At 42.0% G+C, this 26,269-nt stretch overlaps 2 protein-coding genes across 9 annotated transcripts in view; both read left to right on the top strand.

Annotated features, from left to right (window-relative positions):
• CECR2 (CECR2 histone acetyl-lysine reader) overlaps positions 1 to 2,654 on the top strand; it is a 195,658-nt gene extending 193,004 nt beyond the window's left edge. Inside the window, exons 17-18 of the mRNA XM_077169570.1 lie at positions 762 to 873; positions 2,134 to 2,654. Of these exons, the coding sequence (XP_077025685.1) occupies positions 762 to 873; positions 2,134 to 2,139 (118 nt within the window). The 3' untranslated portion in view covers positions 2,140 to 2,654. The remainder of the gene's footprint in view (positions 1 to 761; positions 874 to 2,133) is intronic.
• SLC25A18 (solute carrier family 25 member 18) overlaps positions 766 to 26,269 on the top strand; it is a 32,535-nt gene continuing 7,031 nt past the window's right edge. The window contains exons 1-6 of one of the 8 annotated variants that reach the window (XM_077169579.1): positions 766 to 873; positions 20,296 to 20,392; positions 21,433 to 21,555; positions 21,745 to 21,800; positions 23,019 to 23,109; positions 23,715 to 23,833. In XM_077169579.1, coding sequence (XP_077025694.1) covers positions 20,373 to 20,392; positions 21,433 to 21,555; positions 21,745 to 21,800; positions 23,019 to 23,109; positions 23,715 to 23,833 — 409 coding nt within the window. In that variant the 5' untranslated portion in view covers positions 766 to 873; positions 20,296 to 20,372. The other 7 variants (XM_077169576.1, XM_077169574.1, XM_077169573.1 and 4 more) reach the window with 7 other exon arrangements.

Raw genomic sequence — 26,269 nt, 5'->3', positions numbered from 1 at the left:
ATGGTAAAGTGAAGTTGCTGATGATGAAAACCAGTATTGAAACCAATACCACACAGCTAAAGTACCAATGTGCCCCTCCCTGTGCCATTCTCTCTCTCTAAATATTTTTTTTCTCTCTTATCTTCTTTTGCCTTTTTCTTTCTAAACCAATGGAAAGTAAGTTGTGAATATCATGACCCTTCATTTATAACTATTTCAGCATGCAGCTCCCAAGAATAAAGACATTTTCCTACAGAATCTCAACTACTTTTTCATCCATGGAAAATAACATTAATAGAAGCTAATATAGAGTTTAATTTTCTCAGTTGCCCCCCAAATGTCTTTTGTACCCATGTTTTTTTTTTAACTTTGATTTTTTTTTCCTGTCTAGGACCTAACCAAGGTCCCATTACATTTGACACCTGTGTGTCTCTCTCAATTTATGACAGTCTTCCCATAATTTGTTTTGTTTTGTCATTTATAGAGCCCAGGCCAGTTCTCGTTTAGAGTGTCCCAGGTTCTGGATTCATCTTGTTTCCTTACATTTAGAGTAGGGTGAATATTTTTGTCAGAAGCACTATATAGGGGACATCCCATGCATTTTTACTGCCTTATACCAGGAGATCGATAATGTCCTCTTGTCTCATTTTCGATGGGGCTGTTTGATAGCATGGATGATTAAGACAGTATCTGCCCCTGCACTTCATGATGAATTATCTTTTTTCCCTTTGTGGTTTATATGTCTTCATTAATTTATAACCATCCCTTTCTTGTGGCTGTAGAATACAAATGCATCCTGTGCAGTCACAGTCATCGTTTCCAAAGACCCCGGCTCCAATAATATCACAGGAAGAGCTGCCACCACACAAGCCCCCAACCCTTCCTCTGGATCAGGTAAGGTCTTTCAAAATTTAGAGCTTCTCTTTATTCTTCCTGGTGGTAATAAGTGCATGACCTCATTGCTATTTTGAAAAATCTTGTCAAGTACCCTATTGTTTGCTTTGCTAAAGCTGCTGAAATGTAGTATGCCAGAAACAGACTGGCTTTTAATGATGAGGATTTATTAGCTTACAAATTTCAATTCTAATGCTATGAAAATGGCCAAATCAAGGCATCTACAAGATGATACCTGGACTCCTCTGTCAGATAACAAGGCACAGAAGAGCATCTGTCATCCTTCTCTCCCAGGTTTCATTACTTCAGCCTCTGCCTTCAGTGGCTTCATCTCTTGTTTACTCTGAGTCCTCTCAGCTTCTCTGGGGTTTTTCTCTGAAATTCTCTCAATTTCATGTCTTAGCTTCTGTATGTTTTGTAAATTTTATAAGGACTAGAGTCTTTAAATGAGGTGGTTCACATCTCAGTTGAGGGTGGATTAAAAGAACATGGACTTTTGTTTTCAAACCACGGCTGATGATACTACAGCAGTCTGTTTTCTCAGACAAAGAAAAATGTGTACAATTTTACATCTTTGGCTTCTTTAATTTTTCTGGGGTGCATAATGCTTCAGACCAGCACACCTATTGATACAGGAACTTTTCCTGAAAAGTGTTTGATGTACAAAGTAACCAGGCCAGAAAGACCTCCGAGGCCCAGTGCTCCCAGCTGGCTCAGTAATAAGGAATAGGAGATGCCTCATAAGTTGCCTCTTTTTGCTTTCTTCGTGGTCCTTCTTCCTGTTCTTATATGAAAACCAGATGTGTTAGGAGTTTGTAACATTTCTTCCAAACTGACTGCCAACATTTCTTTTGATAAGATTCCTTGTCCATTTTATTCCTGCCTATTTCATTTGAGAGAGACTCATCTAAATAACAGTTGCTGTCTTTGATTGCTGCTTTTGTGCCAGCAAGTATGCTATTTCTTTCTGCATGCAATATTTCATTCCATCCTTTCCTTAGTCCCCATCAAGTAATTATTCTTGTCATTACCACCATCATCATCATTCCCTGATAGGCAAGAAGTCCTACAGCTACTAAGTGATGAGGCCCAGGACTCTGGAGTCCTGGTTTACCATCCTCTGCGAGTAAACCGCAGCTGATGACACCACATCAATCCGTTTTCCCAGATGAAGAAGAATGTGTACAACTTTTCCTTCTTCAGCTTCTTCAATTTTTTTTTTTTTAACAATTGTGTCTTCTTCATTTCGTTTTCTCTCAGAGCTAGTCCAAGGAGGAAATATAACCCCCAAGGAAATGGAAAGCTGCACATGAAGACTGGAATATGGAGAATTTGGGGAAGTGATCCTCGCCCATCACTACTCCTATCCCCCCATCCTTCACAGTACTTCCTTCATGCCATCCAAGAGCTGAAACCATTCATGGGGCCCTAGAATCCACTCCTTCAATGAGAGCACACAGCTCCCAAAGGTCCTGGGTCAGGGCTTTATTGCAGAGCTGATGGAGACAGTCAAGAAGAACAAGTGAACGTGGAATTAGGGCGACTTTTCCGAATCCTGAGACTTTTGTACAGGGCAAATAATTTTAAACTGGGGGAGAGGGCCTACTTAAGAATGGAGTGATATTTTTAAACTTTCATGAGCAGCTAAACTCAGGTATATGTAGGAAAGGGAGGTACAATTTACTACTTGTAGTATTAATGTGTTTGGAGCTGGGTCCAGTTTACAGAATTTTCCTGTTGCCTTTTAAGATAATTTTTGTTGTTGGTGGTGAATGTATTGTACATAAAGTGGGAAGGGTGGGTGGGAACATGGAAGAAATGGGAGTCCCATCTGGGGTGGGCGCACACAGCACTGGAGTGATACTTTACTGTTTACAATCATATCACGCTGAATACTTTGGGAAGTGGGAGAAAAGGAAAGTTATAATCTTTTAAAATGTCACTGTCTTTCCTTAGTGGCTGTCCGTCCTTTAAAAGCTGAAGGCCTTCCTTCCATCTAGCCTAAGAGAGTACAGTTGCACCTAGCCCCTAACCTGTTTTGTTTCCCAGTTTGGTGGCAACGTGCTCTCACAGGGCGTACCCCAGAGGCTTCAGTCCAGAAGGCAGGCTGCTCGTTCACTCTGGTGGCCCAAATCCTGAATTTTTTGAACAGTGGGTGCCCCTTTAAAACCTATTATCCCTTATTTGCCACCAGTCCTACCAGATAGTTGTAAACCAATCTTGGGAATTGGGATCACTAAGGGAGTTTCACTTATTAGAAGGTAAAATGAATTGTCGTCTCCTGGTGGGCCTGCAGGACTGATCTAGAAAGCCTCAGGTAAAGTTTCCTGGTTCGAATCACATTTTGTGGAAGTGACTACTCAGGTTTGTATATGTTAGTATCAATAAAGAAATTGCACAATTTTGAATAGGAAAAATGTATTCTCTAGACTTACAGTTTGAATTTAGGAATATTTCAATATATTTAGTTTTTATTCATTTTAGGTGAGTCATAGTAAAATCAGCTATGGTGATTTAAAATTGCTGTCAAGAACAGATTCTTAGAAATCGTTTGGATCTGTGATAGGAAACAATTTTACAGTATTAAAATTACTTTATTACAGTTTTAGAAGCGAGTTACACTGGAGTCTCCCTGTTTAACGTTGATTTGAGTTGAGATGCCACCAAAGCTAGCACCTATATGTTTTAAATGTATGGACATCACGCTAAGAAAAGAAAAAGGAAAAAAATAGAATAAAACTAAGGAAATGTCCTGGAATGACAGATCTTTGTAAAGAATAGCATATTTTTAAGCATGTTTTGAGAGAGTAGAAGAGCTTCCATAAAATAGTAATCTGCCCTAGTTTCTCACAAATTCCTCATGGAATAGGCCAATAAAATTCTTCCCACCAATTTTAGAATCCTTGATGAAACATGGAACTGTACTGTTTAAAATTTGCTAAACACATGCTGTCAGTGGGAAAGGAAATATGACAAGTCCAGGTTATACCAGTGGAATCCAAATCCTAGTTTAGGTATGGTGGAAATGCATACAAAGAAGTTAATGCTTATTAACTGGTGCTGAGGCTTAGGGCTCAGACATGAGAGTTGGGCAGGGGACAAAGAGGCCTCTGAAGTACAGTGTCCCAAAATACTAATTTTTCTCTCATAGACTTTGGTTTTAAATTTGGTATGTTTGTAAGAGATAAGTTTTGAGGCCATATTCTCATTTGATCCTAATTCTTGTTAGTGATGTGGTGTGGAAGAGTGAAGCTGTGGGAGTTATTCCTGCAGGAAAAACAGGTTAGAAGATTTGTAAATAGGTCTCCACCTGCCCTTGAGCTAATATAAGCTAATGTGATCAGAATGTTAGTTTCTGTTTGTGCAAAAGCAGCTTGGAGGAAAAGACCAGCTGGTTTCTACTCTGGGGCTGCTTAGGCCTGTTTTGGGCCCAGAGCATTCTGCTGCCCATGGTCTTTTTCTTTTCCTGTGAAAGCTGATTTGAATGATAGGCCTGCGACTCCTCCCTAAGTGGGAGTGAAGTAGCCACAGGGCCACTGGTGCTAAAGTTTAGGGGTGCTTTGTACTGAATACCCTTTGAGGGTGGGTAGGAGTGGACTGGAAGAAATAGTGGGGTGGGTTTGTTTGCCTTCCTTCTGCCCTCATGGTATACACATTGCTGGAGGTAATCCTTTCTTCTTACTCGCCACCCTCATCCCCAGTAACCCTGTTGCTAGAGAAAAACTGTGAACAATAGGAAGGAATCAGTAACTTCCTTCTTCCTCAGTCTCCCTCCTTGGTATGCAGGTGGGGGGAGAAAGCATTAAAGAAGGACAATAGGAAATTGAACTACTGTATTAAATGTAACACTGTGAACAAGAACAAAAGCAAAATTGTCAGCCTTGTTACATCCCACAGGGAATTTGGTTGTGCATTTCAGGTATCAGTGCTTTACCCCTTGTTTGGCTGTCTTGAGCTTTTACTCATCTTTGAGGTGTAAGATTGCAGGCACACACAAGATTGTGACCTGCTGGGAACCATTAGTCCACTCATTCCCTAACCTGCAGGATCTTGTTTCTCATCTACTCTCCCTCCTCCAGCACTTCTTTTCCAAGTGTCTTTCGCAAATGCAATGTCTTAAAGCAGATGCAGACACATTTGCCATCATCTACGTTAGGGAAATGATGGTGTGTGATATGTTATAATTAGAAATAGTGTATAAGGGTGTCATAAGAAGGTTTGCTCTCAGGTTAGAACGGCATTTCACACTGTAGGTCTCTGTCACCTTGTCAGTACATGGCTCTCAGTGGTCCCCAGGAGGTAGATAGCTGAGATCCACAGAGAGTAAGAATTATGATCACACCAATTTGACCTTACATTCATGGCTAACCACTGTTAAAGTTGTTAATAAGTTCCGAACTGTTTTCCTCAAGATGCAAAAGAAAGAAAAGTAGAGCCTTTTAGGGGGCTTCTGTTTTATTTTTCCCTGTGAGTCTGTTAATTTAAAAAAGCAGGAGCTGTTCTCTGCAATTTATTATGGTGGATGCATGTGGAGAGTAAGGACAAAATGTGCAAGATTCTTGTTCATGTAACTTATACCACCCTGCCCCTTAAAAATAAAATTAAACTCTTTCTCAATCTCTCCTCATTCCCGTTGATTTAGTTCTTTTGGTAGCATACAAGACCTTATATTTTATTCTATAGCAAGCTCAGGTTGGGCTGCTCTCCCAAGGCAGACTTTCATTCTCATCTCTATTTTTATGTTTATTGGAAACCTGAAGGCCCATGGTTTGTGCCCCTTGGTTCAATTAAATCTCAGTTTTAGGTGTAGATTATAGACTTTGAAAGTGCTATCAAACTAACTGTTTGGTGTCTTTCTCCCATGTACTTTGCCTTTTGTGTTATGATGATAATTTATGGTGATTCCTACTGGAGTCAGAGCATGCTAATGCTGTCCAAACACAGAATCCTAGTGATCCCATCATTATAGCTGTCAGAATGAGCAGTCAGTCCCATACCATTTGAAGAACTTTTCTTTCTTTTTTAAATGAAAGTTCAAACCTATAAAGAGCATACTACTCAAATTTTACTTTGAAATTTCGCAAGTCTTAAGCCAGCAGTCCCAAGGAAAGGACTATATAATGATTATATAATATCATAATCCTGGCATATTTTCACAAAAATCGAAGGCTTACACAGTTTTCTAGCACTGTTGCCTCCTTCCTGTCATTTCACCCCCGGCCATATTCTTCATGGCCCTTCATTGTGGAAGTTGCTTCCACTTATTAGTGAGTCCATGTTTTACAATCCTATGGGTCTGGCTGGGGCTGTGTCCCTGCAGATAGCTCTCAGTACTAGCTTCAGTGAAGGTACTTGGAATCTGGATGAGTATGCAGAGGCTTTTTCCTTCTTGGACTTTCATGACTGGAGAGAAACCAGGTTCCCTTTTTCTCTTTCGCTTAGATTGGATTCTTTGTTCCTGTACTTCTAAGCACCTGCAGTTTTGCTATTCTTTCTCTTGGGAAACAGAACTTGAACATTGCTGTATCCATTTCTCAAATGGGGCCATGTACAAGTTTTGTGTCAAAGCTAGGTGGTGTTGCTCACTGTCTAGACTCTGTAGACCTTTGCTCAGTACACATTTGGAGGGACTGCTACAGGGCTGGTACTGACCTTTTTTTGTTTAAATCTAGTCTCTATACCAAGGGGGACTGACTTAATTCTTCTATAGTAATGACTGGGCACTAGCTGATTGTCCTGCATGTGTTTTTGAGCCAGGTGAGGGTAGGGGTTGAGACACGGGGGTGGATGTCAAGTAAGTTATTGAAGTGCTGAGTCCAATTGGGTATACTATTAGTGGCCCCCTTTTTTTTTTCCTAGCTGGGGCTCGGGTACTCGCTCTGCTGCCTTCCATACAGCTCCTGGGAGCTCAGGTTAGTCTCTACCAGTGGCATACAGTGTCAGGGATTCTTTGCTCCTGCTGCAAAGCCATGTAAACTTTCCTGGCCAGCACTGGAAAGCGGAATGCTATTTATTTTTGTATTGTGTATATTTTGTCATGGTCTGCTGATTCCCTGTTTCACTGAGAGCGACATTTACCTCAATAGTTAGTTCAATATTGTGTTTTGGATAATTTTTTTAAAAGAAATTTTTGAAAAGCTTTTTGATCCTTGGAGGTCTGTAGATTTATTTCCATATGAACTGGTTATTTTGTATAAAGTACATTCTTAAAATAGCAAGGCTCTGTTGTGTGTGTGTGTGGTATGTGTGTCCATGTGTCACTTTTATCATTGGGGCAAATGCTCAGGCTGCACTGGAATCATCTAAAAATGTCATCCCGTCTCAATTCCACTTCATCAAGACTCCACAGAGCTGGTGGCAGTCCAAATGGGGAGCAGTGAGAACAGCAGCTCTAACACAGGTGAGAAGGGTGCATTGCCTGGAAAGTACTTTAAAACAGTACTAAAACAAGAATTCTTAACAATGTCAGGGTTAAAGTACTCTTCCCAGCTGGGAGGTCAGCTCTCACCTTGTACATCCACTGCTAATACTACCTACCTAGCTCTTTGTACAACACTGGCAAAAGTTAGGTTTTATGTACCTGCTGTACATTAATTTACATTCCCTTCCAGAGTCTAGGTTGGACTGGGGGCCCAGGTAGGTAAAAAGTAAAGTTGATAGTGGGGTAGGGATGGGATAGCCGGAGTCTGAGACCATCTGTGAGTTCATTACAAGTGTCAGAAGTGGAACTGTAAGCCTAAACTGCGGGTGGTTTTCCTTCTGCCCATTTTATTTATTTATTTATTTATTTATGGTTTTTTTTTTTATTAATTAAAAAAAGAATTAACAAAACAATTAGAAATCATTCCATTCTACATGTACAATCAGTAATTCTTAATAACATCACATAGTTGCATATTCATCATTTCTTAGTACATTTGCATCGATTTAGAAAAAAATAAAAAGACAACAGAATAAGAATTAAAACAATAATAGAAAGAAAAAAAAAACAAAAAACCTATACCTCACATGCAGCTTCATTCAGTGTTTTAACATAATTGCATTACAATTGGGTAGTATTGTGCTGTCCATTTCTGAGTTTTTATATCCAGTCCTGTTGCCCATTTTATTTTAATTTTTACTTCCAGTTCCTGGGAGGGCTTTCTTATTGGAGTGGGGGGGAGAACAGGTAGAAAGTAGCCATATTCTCATCAGTTATAGCCTAAACTAAGACACGAAGGCTCCTAGTCCATTTTATCCTTAAATAGTTGGCTTGTAAATAAGCAGTCTCACTAAGTGAAAATCCCACCACAAATAGTACTGATTGCCAAATCTGTTTTTCACTTTGGGTTTATAACTTTTTAGGGTAATGGAAGCTCTTTGTTTTGATCTCCAGTTGAATGTGCCAGATTATCCTCAAGGATGTATTACTGCCAGTAGCTCATATTTTTGAGCCTTTCATTCAGTCATTCTTCCATGAAAAAGCATTTTTCCTATAAAATATGTCAATCACATTTTTTATGTCAGCAGCAAAAATTTCCAAAATTTTTGAACAGCACAAAAAATCTTATTTTAAAGTGAAAATCATTATTAAGCATCAGCTTTGACACAACACTAGTCAGATTGTGTCTCTGAAGTGCTTCTCTTGCGTTTCTTTTTATGTTGGTGGGACAAAGTGGGAAGGGTGCTTTGCTCTGGAGTAGCTTCCTCTAGGGTTATGCCAGCTTAGTTAAGGCACAGTCCATCTGAGCCTCTGGCATCCCCACACTCCTAACTCTGCTTCATTCTACAGATTAGTGTTGGACCGTTAAAATACTTGTAAATTTTGGTTTTAACTTTTGGATTTCCTGCCTGGAATGCTTTTATTGTGTCATGAATTCTTCATCTAGCAAAGGCCAGACTTTTTTGATAGTGATAGTTAATGATTTGGGTTAACTTAGCTCTTAGCTGAGTGCAGTTTAGGGTGTCCCAGAGTTATCTCCTTTGGACCAAAAAAATACACACACACACATATGTATGTATACACATTCATACACACTCATACATATATTGCATTTCAAAAATGTTGGTATAGTAGGTAGCTTTAGCTTTATTTCTCTTTTTTTTTCTTTCTTTTTTGGTATGCTGTGTGGCAGGGGTCACATTTCATTCTTTTTCCCTGTGAGTAGCCCATTATTGTGGGACCATTTATTGAATTATTGTTTGTTTGGTTCTTTCTTTGTTTTGCTTGTTTGTTTGTTTTGGGGAAGTGCATGGACCAAGAATCGAACCCTGGTCTCTCGCATGGCAGGCAAGAATTCTGCCATTGAACTACCCTTGCAACCCCTTTTGTCTTTATTTCTAAAATTATTGCTAGTTGACATTAATACTTGTTGAAACTAAAAAGGTGCTAGAAAGAAGAAAGAATAACAAAGATTATCTGTCTCTGGGAGCTTCATTCTTAAAATTGGAACATGAAAAAGTACTTGTAGGGCACAATTAGGGAAAAGGAAGGAAGCCTTAAATTGTTCGGAATTCTGATGAACTTTCCACTTTGATATTTGGACACATCCAAAGGTGCTTCTTTTGTTAAAGATTAATATCTTTTCTCTCTAAACCAATTCCTTTTATTGGGAAGGAAGGCATCCTAATTTTATAAACAAGTAGTCCCTTTGGGAGCTTGCTTTAACTCTAATCTACATTCTCTGAGAGTACCATTAACAGAGGTGTGAAAAGAACCCAGTCTTGGGCTCTCTGGACACCAACCTTGACACTGGAATCTTTCCAGAGCAAGAGGAAAATCTCATTAAACTGTTATTGCCATAGGCACCTTTTAGAAGAAATGCTATTGAATCATTCCTGTTGGCTGGTGAGTATTTGAGTGCCCATGCTGCAGCCTATTAGCTGGACTGCCTTCACTGTCCCTGCCCCCCACTCCCACCCCCACCCTCTGGGTTTCTCTGCAGATCTGTTTCCCTGACCTCATGTTTGTTTAAAAAAAGAGAGTATCTGTGTATCTATTTCAGTCCTGTGTTTGCCACCAGGGCTCACTCTTCCTGTTCCCTTAGCAAGTTTAGCAAAAACCTTCAGGGCAAGGTGTACTGTGCAACACTAGCCAGGAAAGTAGCTAGAAAAGATTTGGCTCTTAGGTGCTGAAATCCCAAGCCTCTTCTGTATGCATGATATGCATATAAATTCAGGCACCCTTTAGAAAGTGTTCAGGTTTAGAAAAGCTCAACCTGCTCTTAGCATCCTGACCTTGAACTTTATTCCGGACAGCATGTGACTATGAAGGAGTAGACCCATTCTTGCCAGCAAAAGCTGGGCAGATTTTTTTTTTCTTTTGCACGGGCAGGCACCGGGAAATGAATGGGCAGAATTTTAAAAGGAATAGAGTCAGTTCCTTGGATTGTACCCAAGGTTTGTGCTTTGGGAAGGAATTTTGTCAGCAGTAGGAAGATAGAGAAGATCTGAGGGAAGCCTGGCCCGTGACTGTCCCAAGAGCTAAGATGAAGATCGACTGACCCTCTGCCAAGTTTTCAGTAAGTGTTTATTAACCCCACTGTGTGCGTTACACTTTTTCTTGTTACTATGAATACAAAAGGAACAATTAGTTTCCTATGCTCAGACTTAAAGGGAGAAAAATAAATGAAAACTGGAGAACAAGGTAGACTGTTAAAACTTGACTGGGAAGTTGGTGATTGATTTCCTTGCACTACCAGAATACTAATTTGCTAAAGTAACTAGTGGATTAAAGAAAGATATTTTATTCCTTCTTTGCAATTTAATCATAGCAGGAGGGTGGGGTGTTGGTGTTTTCAGCACTGAAATTGGACAGAACTTAGTGTACAGGCTAGATTTGGAGAACCACGGTCTCTCCAGTTTGGGGGCTATATTCATAGTTTTTTCCCATGCAGTTGTCTCGAAATCCTAGTTTCTTGAACTCCTTTAATTTCTTATCTTTCATCCTGGCTTAATTTTCCTAAGGTAATTGGAGATGATCATATTGTAATTCCAAAATCACAGACATCAGTAATAATCTTCAATGTGATAATAAAGGGACATTTCCTGGAGACTTCAAGTAGATCTCCATGAAATTGTGTTGAGAGAAGTGATGACATGCTTCCTCACTGCCCCAGCCTTATGTAATAGGTCTGATTGTCTTCACATAGTCACATGACCTATAGCAGTGGTTCTCAAATTATAGTCTCTGAACTAGCTGCATAACATCCCCTAGGAATTTGTAAGAAATGGCAGTTCTCAGGTCTCACATCAGTCCTGCTAAATCGAAAATAGAAACTGGGTGGGCTCAGGAATCTATGTTTTAACAAGCACTCCTAATGGTTCTGGTGCAAACTATATTGACCACAGGAATGGACCTGGTGTTTACATTTAAGACTTTAGGCATACCTAATCTGGGTGGTATATCCCATTCAAAGCAGGTTCATAGTTTAGTATAGCATTATTCTAGTACAAATAAAGCTCATGCTCCCTTGGTGGTTAACATGGAGTAAAGGAAATAGATGCTTCTGTATTTCAAACCTGGGGGGTGGAGAATAGAACAAAATGGATACAAAATTGAGTAATTTGCTCACTACTGACACTCTACACCAATCCCAGTACCAGTCTGGTTGTCTACCCCATCTCCCTGGGCCTGCCCTCCTTGACAGCCTGCTTCTGTTTCCCACTTTGTTCCATCAAATCTCAATATCAGTTTCTGCTCTTTCTGTTCCATTTTCCATCTTCCAGACTGGTATTTGGGGGGAACTAAACCCAGTCCTTCTCTAACATCTTGCTATCCAGGCATGTATGAGGCCCTTGCTGTTTGATGACCTCGTTTATTCCCTGTGACATCTCTTGCAGGTGCTGTTGCAATTTATTTAGTCAACAAACTTTAATGAGCTCATGGTTGGTTTTGCAATGCCCCAAACCAACGTTTATCAATCTAGGCCACCCAGTAGGGGTTATGTAGGCTTTAAAAAAATCAGATACTTGGGTCCCACCCCTAGAGATTCTGTTTTAATTGGTGTAGAGTGCAGCCTGGGTAGGCATCAGGATTTTTTTTTAAAACTCCACATGTAAATTATGTTGTTCAGTGAAAGTAGTAAACTACTGCCCCAAACTAATGTCTCACAAACTTTAATACATACATCAGTCACTGTGGAGAAGCTAAAATCAGATGGATTCTGGTGATTAGTCTGGTGCAGGGCCTGAGATTCTGCATTCTAACGAGCTCCCACATGCTGCTTGCTACAGGACATTTTGAGAGTACTGTGTCTTATCCCATCCTTTTTCACCAACAGTAATGGCTTTTCCTTGTTATTTAAAGAGAGAGGTGACCTAATATATTCCTCTTAACTTTTGTGTACTTTACAAACCTTTTTTTTTCCTGCCAATAACATTCCCATGCCAAAGCTGCCTCATAGTGCTTTGGATTGCAATCTCTCCTACCTATTTTGTAACTATATCCCATCATTTACCTTCTTTCTCTGATTCTTCCTTGCCTATAAATACTGCTTGAGTTTCCATGATTTGAAAATGTAAGCCAACATATATGCCTCTCTCCCTTCATCCAAACTCCTTACAAGATAGTCTGCATTCATTTTCTCTCCTACCAGCCTCCTCCATTTTGGCTTCCTTCCCTCCCTACCTTTCTAGAACTTCTGACTTCCGTTTCTTAGCCTGAGTTCCTCTGTAACAATTCACAGTCGGAGCAACACCCTCTTGAAACTATTTTTCATTCTCCCAGTTGTCTCTCACATATTCTGGCCTCATGCTTCCAAGTGCAGGTAGGCATTTCCCAAGATTCTGTCCTTTTCTTCCTTATGCTCTTCCCTTTAGACAGCTTCATTTTCACCTGCAGCCTTAAACTGTCACTCTGTGTAGGTGACTTGGGTTTCCATCTTCAATGCAGACTTCTTTGCCATACACTGGTACCCTTTTCAAATTCCTATAGGACATTGCCAACTAGAAATCCTGCTGTCATTGTTTTTAATATTTTATTACTGAAGTAATTTGTAAATTTATTTCCAGACCTGATAAATGTCCCTGCCCCCTTTTAATCAGTTGCCAAGCTCTATTGATTGTTCCCACATTCCTTTCCTCCTGTACGTATGCTCTCATTTTATCTCATAATCTCCCTGGTTTTGTACAAACCACTTGGCTGCTGCCATAAGCCAACCCTGCTCCCTTTGGGCCTCTACTCCATATCCTGTATCAACTTTCCATTACCCACCAGAAAAAGGAAGAAGAAACTGATCATTTGTATGCCAGGCACTATTAAGTACATTATGGGCAGGCGTGAGTAAGGAAGCAGAGAAGTTAGGTCACTTGTTTGAAGTCACACAGCTCGTCAGAGGGAGCTGGATTCAAACCAGTTTAAAAGCAATCTTATTCTGATTTAGTCCTCATGACAATCATATGAAGTAAAAATCTCATTCCCTTTTGAGAGAAGAAGAAAAGCACTAAGTTTAGTGAAATGCCTAAAGTGAGATGAAGTGGAAGCTGGGATTAGAACCCAAAGTCTAGTCAATGCTCATTCCTATCTCCTAAATTCTTGACTCGCAACATGGTCCTGTACCATCTGGACACAGAACGATTTACAAGCTTTATTCTCCCCCCTACTACCTTATCACTTGCCCCTCAAGAGAAGCTGGTTCCTTCAACACCTTGGCTTTCCTTCAAGACCCACATCAATTGCCCTTCTTCCCTGAAACCTTCTCAGGATTGTCGCATTCTTAAGGGTATGAAAGTGCCAAATCAATATTGTGGCCCACCCACAGCTCAACCCATGACAGTCCCAGCAGCTGTACCCTAAATGAAACAAGCAAAAAAAAGATACATTCTTGCAGTGTGTGGCCTCTTGGCCAGTAAAAGCTATGAAGTGTAGATTTCTGTCTTTCAGGGTTTTGCAGATCTTAAGGAAAACATTCTCACTGAAAATACAGAATCAATGAAATCATTGATTATTTCAATTAGAATCAATTAGAAAAGTGCATGATACTGAAAAAGAGAGATTCAGCTCCTGGTACCAGATGTTTTACAAAGGTATTTGCCCAGTCTCCATTGCATTGATTTTTGGTTGTTTGTCCTTCCTGGCCTCCAGGCCTCTGAATGGATGGGAAATCTCCCCTTACTCCTCCTCCACTTCCACCCCTAATTTTTGTCCCAGTCATACCAGCAGCCCCACCTGGGCTTGGCTTTGTAGTTGCATCTTTAGGGGTTGAGTCAATCCCAACCTAGTTAAAGGTGTAACATAGTGGGGAGAGGGGCTGGGGGAAAGGAAATGGAAGAGTTAAATTACTAGCTCCTCCTTCTGCCCCAGGGTGAAAGTACGGCTGTAGGGATGAGGAGGGAGGGACACACAGTCTGGACTGTAAACCAACTCTTTGCTGCAGTGCTATGTAATCTAGCCTTTATCTTGGGATCCAGACAAGGCAGAAGATTCTTACCTAAAGCAGGTAAGTGTTTGTCTTGTCTATTTGTATCTGGCTTGCAGGTGGTAGGTAAAAACCCTCTTTTAGCAAATTCTCCTCCAAGTAAACATGGGAGGATGAGTTAAGAGCAGCCAGTGAAAAAGGGTCTCCCATCTCAGTTGCTGCAGAGTAGCAAGCAGGAAAGGAGGTAGACAGAAGAAAGTGACATCTCCCTGACTGGAGTTTCCTGGCAACATCTGAACCAAGAAGCAAGTATTTCTTTGGCACTGACTTAGGAATTGGCTCTTGGCTACTAGTGTGAGGAGCTCATGCCTAGAAGGATGCTCTTGCTCTGCTAACTAGAAGAAGTGGGCTGGAACAAGGGCCTGACAGTCCTCATCACTGAGACCATTCCCCAGTCCCCCAGTTCCTCGCAACAAGACTGGCTTCTAAGGATGGAACTGTCCAATAAGACTGGCTGTGCAAAGGTACAGGTAATAAATCCTCGTGGTTCATTGATCCAAGAATAATTTATTGAGTGCCTCTGCACCAGGCCCTGGGGATTTAGCTCAAAGAGTACCTTTCCCTTCAAATAATTTAGAGTTTTGATAGGGATACAGGTCAGTAAGCAAGTAGTTGTCATACGATTTGCAAGTGCTAAAACCAGGTATTAAATGGGATCACTGAAAGGTCTCCTAGCCAAGACTTGGAAAGCTCAAAAGAGGTTTATAGGGAAAGTGGCACCTGAGCTGAGATCCAAAGAAAAATGTAATTTGTTGGGTGTAGGTGAGGGTAAGAGTGTCCTGGGAAGAGGGCAAAGTATGTGCAAATCTCAGACGTAAGAGGCTATAATGTATTCCTGAAAATTAAAGTTCTGTGTGGGTGGGGAGGGCGAGAGGGGCCAGAAGCAGATAGGGAGTTGGGAAACTGTCTCAAGAGCAGGGTTAATTTAGGGAAGTGCTTAAGTGGCAGGCTGATCATTTGGCCCAGGGTTGCCCCTTAGCTCACTTGGCCACAGTGGGGAATCAATTTAGGGCAATGAAGCTGAAAGGGATGTGAAGTGGGGAGAGACTGAGCTGAGAGACTTTGGGGTTGTCAGCAGTGGGTGCTCATGAAAGCCCAGGGAAGACAAGCTCGTTCCAGACAGTAGAAGAGGCACAGGCAGGCATCAGCGACCAAGGAACACCTACCTGTCATGGTCAGAGGCCCCGGGGAGAGCCTCTGGAGTTACAGAAGTCAAGAGAATAGGATGTTTTAGGGTGGGAGGAGAACTCTCTGGTCCCTGTGGCTTGCCAACTAGAGTAATTTCTCTAAATAATTGTGGCTCTGGATAACCTCTACTAAATATGGTCACGAGAAGCCATGCAATTAAGAATCAAACTTTCTGTGCTTTCCGAATTTTCTGACATCTGTTTAAGTTCTTTAAGAAATAGAACATTCCTTCATTATTAATGAAAGAGAATTACTCCCTAAATACTTGTGAGCTAGATGTCTCCTAGTAAAGCTGACTGGATGGGCTGTCGGGCAGATTAGCTTTGATGTTAGGGCTGGGGAGTGCCTGTGGAGTGGGGGAGTCCTGAGTAGCCCCAGGAACACTATAGTCGGTGTGCTAAGGTCAGTGATAAGGGGGCTGTACTTTGACAGTGGGACTGTCTGCTTCTGACTCTGTAGCCAGCACCATCCACAGACTAGGACATGTTTCTGCAGGGGTGAGGGATTAGGAGCAGTGCCTGGAAACACTCCTGAATGTGTGATGCCTGGGGGGATTATAGGACTAGCGCCAGACCACACCCTGGCAGAATGGTGTCCTTAGTTCAAAGGTTCTCTGCCAAGCTTGGTGTGCATTGCTGATTCCCACAGTTCTGGAGGAGACAATCTCTGAAGCCTTGGTTTCTATCCTATTTTCTCCCCTTCCCCACAGGTGGGGAAAGCTCAAAAAAGGAAGCCGCCTCTTTAAATTTGCCCTGCTCAATCTCTCAGATCCTCTGGCTTCTAAGTACAGGCGCTTTTTTTTCTTAGAAAGTTCTACCCCAGCTAACCCTTGTTCTTTCCTGTCCACCCCTTTACCCTTCCCTCACCACTTCATTGCTTTACAATAGCTTCCTAACAGACTGCTGCCCCCTCAAATTTCCTCCTTTCAACCCATTCTGTCAAAATACGTGCCCTCATACCATGTTCAACATTGGTAGCTTCCTCCTTAGAGGCATTCAGTGTTTTCGCACTAAGTACATGATCAAATAAAGAAATGACTGAATTGTTCAGAGCACATAATAGAATCTGGCAATCAAGGTCTTCTAGAACACGGCCTAACACCTTGGCAGCCTTCTTCCCACAGTTCTGTTCCTGCCGGCTAGTGCTCTCCGAATGTGAGGTTTGTTCTCCATGCTCGCCTCCAGACTGCCCTCCACTTTCTCTTCTCCTTTTTCATTTCCCCTTATTCTTTTAAGACCCACCTCAAGTTCGAGCCTCTTCTCCAAGGCTATCCTTGCCCGTCTCTGAACTCTTATAGTACTCATTATCTAAGCCACTCAGTTGTCATTAAATAGAATTCAAGGTGTTATTTTGTTTTATGTTTATTAAGGACTCTGGTTAATGAGTTACAGAAATTAACTACCTTATCACAAAAAGTGAATTCACTAAAGTCTGGGATATTCATTTGGTGCCCAAGGACAGGAATGAAATAGGTCACCATGTAATCAGGTTTCAAACACCATTCTATCTCCTATTTGCTTAGTTCTGTGGATCTGTTCCTGTCTTCTTATCTCTGAGTCTGCTTTATTCTTCTCTCTTGGTACAAATCTCTGTCTCCCAAACCAAATGGCAGTAAATATGACTGTGAAATTTTATATGCAAGAAGTATCAGGTTTATATGTTTCATAAAACATACAGATAAAAACTCTGTCAGAGAGGAGTTCCTATGGGAGGGTTTAAATAACTTGGCTTAAAGTCCAGGTGCCCATGTTTAGACAAGCCATATAACCCAGGAGGATGGGGCCCGTTCCCACTGCGGCCAGATGGAATGGTGAGTTCGCGGGGGTTGGTTCCGGGAAATGGGGGTGATGAGAGACATGACAATAGCTGTTCCACTACATTCCACCCTTTGATGGGTAGAGACATACAAACACGTGAGTTTCCATGCGTCCAAATTTCTTCCTCCTACTATGGTTCATTTATCACATGTAAAATTATAAGTGCCTGTGTCTTCTCACTGTGAAATCACTGGACAACATAACCAGATCCTGCATCCAGAGGTGAATGTACAGAGCCTCTGAGCCAACTCCAGTCCTTTTCCTCTTGGTCCCAAAGAATTCCAGATACGGCTGTTCATAATGCTGCATCCCACTGTCTGAATGATCAGTTTACTTCAGTGCTTCCAACACTCCTCAATGCTTCCAATTCTGGAAAACCAGAATTTTGTCTTTCCTGAATTCCATTTAGAAAAGAAGAAAGGAGAATGCTATCCATTCTACAATAAATAGTCTTAAGCCTACATCGCAACTAAGGGATAGGACTAGCTAATTTAATGAGTGTCCATTATTTCCCAAATTACTTGGGAGAATAGTTAACTCCATAGTCAGGCAATAGGGCTTCTGTGGGACCTGTATCACTTTAGAAGTCTCTTCCTATCATGCTGGAACCAGGAGTATACAATGGAATGTATATATGGTGAAGGCAGAGACTATCTCCATGTCTAGAACAGCAACTGGCACATAGTAGGCACTCAACAAATTGTAGAGTGACAAACACTTGAACCTAGGTATAGCTTTAGGGATTGAGAAATTGTAGGCCCTGTCACCAAGTTTGGGATTCTCAAAGGTGATAGGACTCCTTTAAAACCCTAACTAGCTAATACTCAGTTTCCTTTTTGGGACTGTTTACTGATACCTTTATTTACCAGTGCCAGAAAGCTTGTCAAGTCATACTTTCTGAATACTTAGGTCTGTAAAGGGAACTGCCAGGGCTGGGATTTATCGTGGCTTGGCACAGTCTGTCTAAGCTAGGGATGGTGAGGCTGGAGCTCTGAAATGCACCCATACAATGTGCACACATAACACCAGGCAGACACACTTCATAGTGGAGACGTCATCACATCTGCTTAGTCCTCATTTCTCCAGCTTTTAAATATCCCAATTCCTATAGCCAGGGAATCATAATTTCTAAAATAGTCTTTTAGCTCTAGAATTAGCAGTGCCCCATGAGGGCAGCTATAAGGTTCTCCATTATTGGCTTTCTTGCTTCAGACAAAAAGGGTAGGGCTTTCTTTAAAAAGTTACTGTGTCCTTTTGTTTCTATCAATTTTTTAAATGGTTGCCTAGAATTAGACTGTCTTTTTTCTCATAACAATTTGTTAAATGCCTCAAAGAATAGGCAGCATACTAATTTCCTGACATTCTGCCACAAAGTCCCCTAAAGCTCCATTTTTTGGAAGGTTCATGTTTTATATTTCAAGATATGACAAATGATATTGCACAAGAACCACCAGCTTTCCAACCCAGGATGGGGAGCCCTCATGCCTATACCTTACTTTCTCTCAGCTGATTCCACGCTTTGAGATCTGTAATTCACAAGTTCTCACTCCCATTACTGATTTCAGGAATAACTAAGACTCTTGGTTAGTAGCAGCAGGAAGTGACCAATCCTAGGAAGTTAAGTAGTAAGATCAACTGTTTGATAGGACAGCTGAGTCCCCTGGAATCCAAGGACAGAAATGCAGCTGGAACCAGGAATTTGAACACAATTAGGAATGTCTCCACCTTTTGTTTTTCCTCCAGATGTGCTGGCTCCACTTCCTTGTCTCTCCCTATCCAGACTAGCTTCCTTTCTTCTCCAAAAGATCCAAGTTTTATGTGTTATAGACCTAAACACCATGAACCCATCTTTCAATTTCTTGGACCAAAATCCCTGGTGTCCCCTTGCCTGCTCTTTTTCCCTCCAAAAAATCTTGTTGGCCCTGCCTTTAACATAAATCCATAAATTATCTCGCCCTCCTCCTGTCACCACCCAGATATAGGCAACCATTACCTCTTGCCTAGATTATTGCAATAATTTAATTTGTCTTTCTACTTCTGTCTTTGAGCTCCTGCTGTCTTTTCCTGACCCCACAGCCAAAATAGGTTAAAAGCATGGCACTCCTGTCCTTAACCCTGACTCCCCAATTGCTTCTTTTAAGAAAAATAAAAGGCAAAGATTTCACCAGGCCTCACGTGGTTGTGCCTGCACTTGGTTCTCTCTCTGACTTTATCTTCCACTGTTTACTTGTTCACTCCTCACTGGCCAACTGCTCTCGGGGCCTTTGCACTGACTCTGCCCCAAATGTTCATCCCCCAGATATATGCAGGACTCAACTCCCTTACTTCCTATGACTCTTAGAAGTCATGTTCTCAATGAATCCTTACTTGGTCAAGGCACCGGCATCACTGATGTTTCCTAGCCTCCTTCCCTTCTGAATTTTTTTTCTGTAACATTTATCATTACCTGATATCCTAAGGATTTACTTATTGTCTGCTTCTTCCTCTAGAATTTAAGTCCCCCAGAACTAGGATTTTAGTCTTTTGTTCACTGCTGTATCCTGAGGCCTGAAATAGTACGTGGCACACAATAGTTTTTTCTCTTGAATGGATTAGTAAACCACCTGGAAAATATTGAGCCCCTCCCCTCCTGTTTTCTCTCCCTTCCCAAAATAAAATACCTGATGACAACAAAGAATTGCTGGCAGCCTCAGAGAACAGTGAGGAGGTGAGAAAAGAGGACCCTAAAGCAGCTTGGAGTTAGCTGGTACAGTAGAGGCTCTCCAGAGCTCAGACCAGCCTCCATCAGAATGGTTCCTGACAGCCTCTTGGGCTAAAATAGGAACCTTCCTCAGAGGCAGTAATAATTATTTTTGTAGCTTCCATTTCCTAAGCACTGTCCCCCATGCTTTCCATTTATTATGAAAATTCTAAATAAATCTAGAAACGTAGTGTAGCTTGGTCTCTGAAACCTACTAGTAGGTCTCAAAACCTACTCTGGGGTTCTAGAGCCAGGAATCCCATACCACTGCTTCCCCCAGCCATCCCAGACAGCGACCAGCCCTGAGGAGTCAAGAGCCTGGTTCCTGCAGCCGCCAGCAGTTGGAGCTCCTGCAAAATGTCCAACCAGGATTTGAAGTAAGCTGGAGCTGGTGGGGGGAGGACTTTGGGCAACAGCAAATCAGTCAGCTTCTCCAGAGCCCTGATGTATGAAGCTGAGGACTGGGGAAGCACTGACAAGGCCTGACTGTCCCAAATGGAGATAATATATATGTAATTGTTGAAAGTGCATCTTAGATGGGAAAATATGAATCACAGTTCTACTTGTCCCAAAGTTTACTACTTGTTTATCAAGAGTCATTTGTAGGCAGACCAACATTACAGACTCGGCCTTCCAGATAATCTGTCTCCAAATAGTTTGCTCACAGTCGGCCTCTGACCTGAAAGAAACTTGCTAGGTTCTAAGAGTCTGAGAAGGCTTTTATTCTATTTTCAGTCTTCCAGAAATTCTTTACTTAGCCATGATGAGAGAGGCCACAGTATCTAAAGCATTATGTTTCTTTTCTTTGGACTAAAATGAATGATCTCAATACTCCCACCTCTATGCCTCTGGTTAGCTCATGCCAATTGGAGGCCCTTATTTTCAGAAATGTGAGTGCATTTGCTTACTTAGTCCCACAAAACCCTTTAAGGCCAGGCTTACAGAGAGGGAAGTGAGGGCTCCCAGAGGGAGGCAACTCAGTCTGCTTGACAGTAAGCCCAGAATAGTATGTTTGAAAACTCTTCGTGTGTGCCTTCAAAATGGGGAAAAAACAGCCCAAGTACCCCAGGGGGCAGAGTTTGCACAGGGCCCTTCCCAGAAGCACTTGCAGATATTTCCTGTCAGGGTAGGATGTGATGCCTCAGCAAAGGTGAGTGCAATTGTCCTGTAGGAGGTGGGTTGGGACCCCTGCTCCCAGTCCCCAGATTGTCTCTGCAACTGGAGCCTGGGTGAGGGAGGCCATGAGGACTGCTGGGGTTGGGTTGGAGGCCCAGGAGAGGGGTCTGCCCCTGGGGGCTCCCTTCCTATACTTTGTTCTGTTCCTGTTCCCCCACCATGGCCAGACCTCTGAGCCCTGACTCTGTCCCTTCCTTCCTCCCTCCCCTTCTTGGTATCTCCCTCCTCTCCTTGGCCTCAGTATCACAGCAAAGCTCATCAATGGAGGTGTGGCAGGGCTTGTGGGGGTGACCTGTGTGTTCCCCATTGACTTGGCCAAGACACGACTGCAGAACCAGCTTGGGAAAGATATCTACAAAGGAATGTAAGTCTTGGGGAACTGGAGGCAGGGAAACCGGGGCCTCAATCCTTAGGGAGTGTGTAAATGAGGGTGTGAAGGGGGTTGGGGGATCAGTCAGTGGGGTGGGTGCCCTCCTGGATGGGGACCCTGGGAGAAGGCTGAAGGATCAGCCTCCTATTTCCCACTAAATCCTTTTCTGGCCTCTGCTCCTAGGATAGATTGCCTGATGAAGACAGCCCAGGCTGAGGGCTTCTTTGGCATGTACCGAGGTGAGCTTGTCAGACTTCCCAGGGGCGCTCTTGAGCAAGTGAGGATTGTGAGATAGTGCAGGGCATCTGACTTTGTGAGATTATAGAATTTTGGGAGTAGGGGTTGCTTTTTCCCAGGGAACTCTGAGGACGGGGTTTGGGGGCACCAGGTGATTACTAGCCCTGATTCTCTTTATTTGAGACAGAGGTGGTCATGGCTTCTGGGAGGGAGTGGAGCATACTGGGGTCACTCCCAGGCCTGGCCCCTGTTTTCTCACTGTGATGTCAAAAGCAGCTGGCTAAAGTTGTATGATTCCACATATATGAAATGTCTAGAATAAGGAAACTCACAAAATAGATTAGAGGTTACTGTGGAGAGGGGAAATTTTAGCTTAATGGGTTCAGAGTTTCCGGTGGGGGTAACAGAAAAGATTTGGTAATAAGACGGTGGTAATGGTGGCATAACATTGTAAATATAACTAATGCCACTGAATGATACATTTAAAAACGGTTAAGATGGTAAATTTTATGTTATGTATATTAACACAATTTTTTAAAAAAGAAAGAAACAAGTCTCCTTCTTCTTTCCTCCCACTTCCCTTCTCCCTCCTCTGTCTCTCTCTAAGGGTATTGGGTCCCGCTACTCATAGTTGTGGAAGGGGAGAGGCTAAAGGTTCAGAGACTGGGAAGGGTTTTGAGTCCTTTGTAGGAGTCAGGAGGTGGCTTTTCTACCGCTCACCCCCCAGGGCCACCCAGCTGTGATTATGCCTTGGGACATGGCTCCAAAGGTGGCATTGCAAGGAGCTGCTCTGCTAGTATCCAGGAAGAATAAAATAAAAACATTGCTGAACCACTAACTGCCCCATGGGGCCAGGCTAGAGTAGGGCAGAGTCACTGAAGCCTAATCCGTGTGCTCCAGGGGCTCAATACTGGGCATAATATTGAGAACTGCTCATTTATCTTCAAAGGTGGACAACCCTGACAAGGACAAAAATAAAATGACATCCTGACAACTGGGCTAATAAGACCACTAAGAAAAAAAATACATCAAACAGAGGAAGATGAAGTCGGGGAAGGGGTTAAGCAGGAGGATGGAAAGAAAATGAATGTTTCAATCAAATAGTCCAGAGGAGCCCTCCTTGACCTCTAGAGACCCACTGGCTGGGCTGGGAGCAGGTTTTCAGTGTTGGCATCCTTCTGGGTTGGCCTTACCTCTTCCTGTTCTGTTTCCTCTTCTAGGGGCTGCAGTGAACCTGACCCTGGTCACTCCAGAGAAGGCCATTAAGCTGGCAGCCAATGACTTCTTTCGGCAGCTGCTCCTGGAAGATGGGTATGGGGTGGGTGGGGCTGGGGGTGGACATTTTTACTGTGTGTTTGTGGTTTGTGGAGAGGGGCAGGGGGAGAATTGCAAATGTGCCTCAGTTTACTTGCAGCATAGCATGTATGTTAATATATGCATATGTATAGCTGAGGGTTAGTATATTTTTTGCAAGGGGAAATTGAATGGTGTTTAGTATAAACTGAAGGTTCTATGTAGATTAAGAGTATATAGATAATTTAGACTATGTATATGTTTGTGTGCACATGTATTTGTCAGCCCCAAACACTTTATAGTTCTCTCATGCTTCCCATTGTCCTAGTGATACTGCTTAAGGGATCAGAGAATACCAGAAATGGGTAGTTTCTCGGTTACTGGTTTCAACTTCGGTGTGGGTGCAAACTCCCTAGCCACCTTTGTTTTAAATTTAATCCTATGTCTCTAAGGAGAGCAAGCGTGAGGGGCAGGTGATGATTTGCCCCACTGGGTGAGTTGCAGCTGACTAGGACAGGACCAAAATACCATCCATGGAAATCTGCACTACTGAGGAGGGTAGATGGCCTAGCTGGGGCAGCAGGGCTGATGGAACTGAAGGAGCCTGGTTTCTGGTTCCACAGGATGCAGCAGAATCTGAAGTTGGAGATGCTAGCTGGATGTGGAGCAGGAATGTGCCAAGTGGTGGTTACCTGTCCCATGGAAATGCTCAAGATTCAGCTGCAGGATGCTGGACGCTTGGGTGAGACTGGTCCTGGACCCCATGAGGGATGGATAAAGGGTTGTGATCAGAATAGATTGCCTCACGGACCTGCCCACATTTGCTAGACTGTGTGATCCTATTACCCTTCTAGGTCAATAGAAGTCTTTATTTTATGATATCTTACAAATTTATAGTAGATTTCAACACTTCCAGCTCTAGAAGAAATAACAGAAATGCAAATCAGGATTCAAGAGGGAGAGAGAACATGTACAACTAATATCACTATCATATTACCTGGACATATAGGCTTGATTTAAGATCTTAAGAAAGGCATGGCTTGCTCGCTAACAATTTCAGTCAGTAGGTGTTTTATGCCACAGAAGCTAGCCTTTAGTAGGAAGGCATAAAAAGGGGGAGAGAATCTCTCTTATTCTTTTGGTTTTCCCTTGAAGAGAAATTTGGCCTCTCCTGACTTAGATGTCTAGACGGCACTGTGCCCAGTAAATGTGTTGCCCTTCTGCTAGGATTAAACAAGATTTGCATGTGGGATCTGACCAACATGAAGCAAATAAAACTGCAGAAAGATACTGCATTCAGGTACTGGAAAGTACTGCCCTCTCCCAACCCCCACCCTTTGTAGCCTTCTTTCCAGTTCCAGTCCTTTGCACAGTTTGGCTTGCACAGTATCTTGGCAGGGTATTTAGAGCAAGAAGCAGCAAGGATAGCCCCATGGCATTTTCTTTTCCCCCACAGTGCAGGATGCGTGTAACTCCCACCACTTTTTTATCAAATACAAAACGTGAGCGAGACTGCTTTTCTGTGGACCCAAGTTCATGACTCAGGAAAAGGGTATTTGCAGTGCTTATAAACACTGGCTCTAGAAAGAGATTCATTTCTTTATTAAGGAACTAGATATATTCTTGAGTGGTTGTTTACACTTGGATTTTTCTGCATTTACTCTCAGTGGTTGTTTCAAACGGGGAAGGCTACAGCTTTCCTGGAGAACAACAGAGGACATACCAACCGACATCTGAGATGTGCACAGCAAGTGGCCCAAAATGGGCGTGGGAACCGAGCACAGGCAATACAAATAAACATGGCACCTACTCAAAAAACAGAATCACAGTGGCCGCCGCAGCAGATAGACCTAGCTAGGGATTTTAGGAGATTATAAGCCCCCTTCAAAGTGAAAGTAGGAAAGGCATTCCACAAGGTGACTTGTAGGAGTGAAAAGTTGAGTGAAATGTTATAATTGGCTTTTCAAGTATTCATTCACTATAGACTAATTAATTGCCATAATGTGTATGGACTATAGAAAAATGGTTACATGTCAACTTAGTCATTGTTCTGAAATTTTTGTCAGCACCCAACACGGTTACCCAACATGAAATTTAAGGAAGCTGAAGAGCCAGGACTATATATTACACTCTTCAACTAACGTGCTTTTTAAGTATTTGGTCCAGACTTTCCCCCAAGATACTACATTTACAAAATACTCAAAAGAACCCTTTAGGAGTAAATAAGAGACACCCAAACCATTAAGCAAAAAGAAGAAAACATAAATAATGCATCTTAATCAAATAATATAGGATAAATATTCTGCAGGCATAATTTAAAAAAAATTAATAGATTTCTTTTAATTTAATTCCATAAAGAAAAGATTTAAAATGTCAAATGCACTTCTCTGACTAATAAGGCATTTTATATGCAAGTATTTAGTGCTAATTATTAGGAAATTTATGTTGTTGAGGCAAATCACCAGTTCACACATTAAAAACTACCCTATACTTTGATCTGCAAAGAATAAAATCCCTGTAACGTTTAGGGATTCTCAACCTGGGTGAGAAGTTTAGTACTAAAACATTTAAAAGGAAGTGAGAGATAGTGTACAGATGAATTATGTGTATTTAAAGATGACAATGGTTAAAGTGTTCATAATTGATTAACTTCTCAAAGTTTAGGCCTGTTTGAGGCCTGTACCTAGATTATAACTCTAAGAAAATATGTGCAGTAATGAGCTTTCTATAATGAAATACTGGCCTGCTGGTACCAAACAAACTTGGGAAATGAAATATCTTCCTTTTAGCAAGGATTTGTAGTCTAAGCAAAGCTTCTCCAACATCAAGATTTAAGGAAATGCATATTCACATTCATACGATTTCAGTACATTGAATCATGTGGTCATTCACCCACATTTGAAATGCTGGATTTAATATGCTCAGGAAAAATAATCCCATTCTGTTTATCAGATGTTGAACTCATCAAATGATGACGGGCTCTGAACTTTTCAACTAAAGCAGGTTGACATCTAAAGAATCGAATCCTATATTGGGGGGAGAGGGGCAGGGAAGAACATGTTCATGTAACCTTAGAATATTAGAGAAAAGAAGCTCCCCTGGAAGACTGAAGGAGAGCTTTTGGACAGACAAAAGGAATTTACCACAACACATTAGGGAGATGTATGGGATTCCTGTG

Source organism: Tamandua tetradactyla, chromosome 7, assembly GCF_023851605.1.
Source record: "Tamandua tetradactyla isolate mTamTet1 chromosome 7, mTamTet1.pri, whole genome shotgun sequence".
Classification (NCBI taxonomy): Eukaryota; Metazoa; Chordata; class Mammalia; order Pilosa; family Myrmecophagidae; genus Tamandua; species Tamandua tetradactyla.
This window is presented reverse-complemented; position numbering and strand designations above follow the sequence as displayed.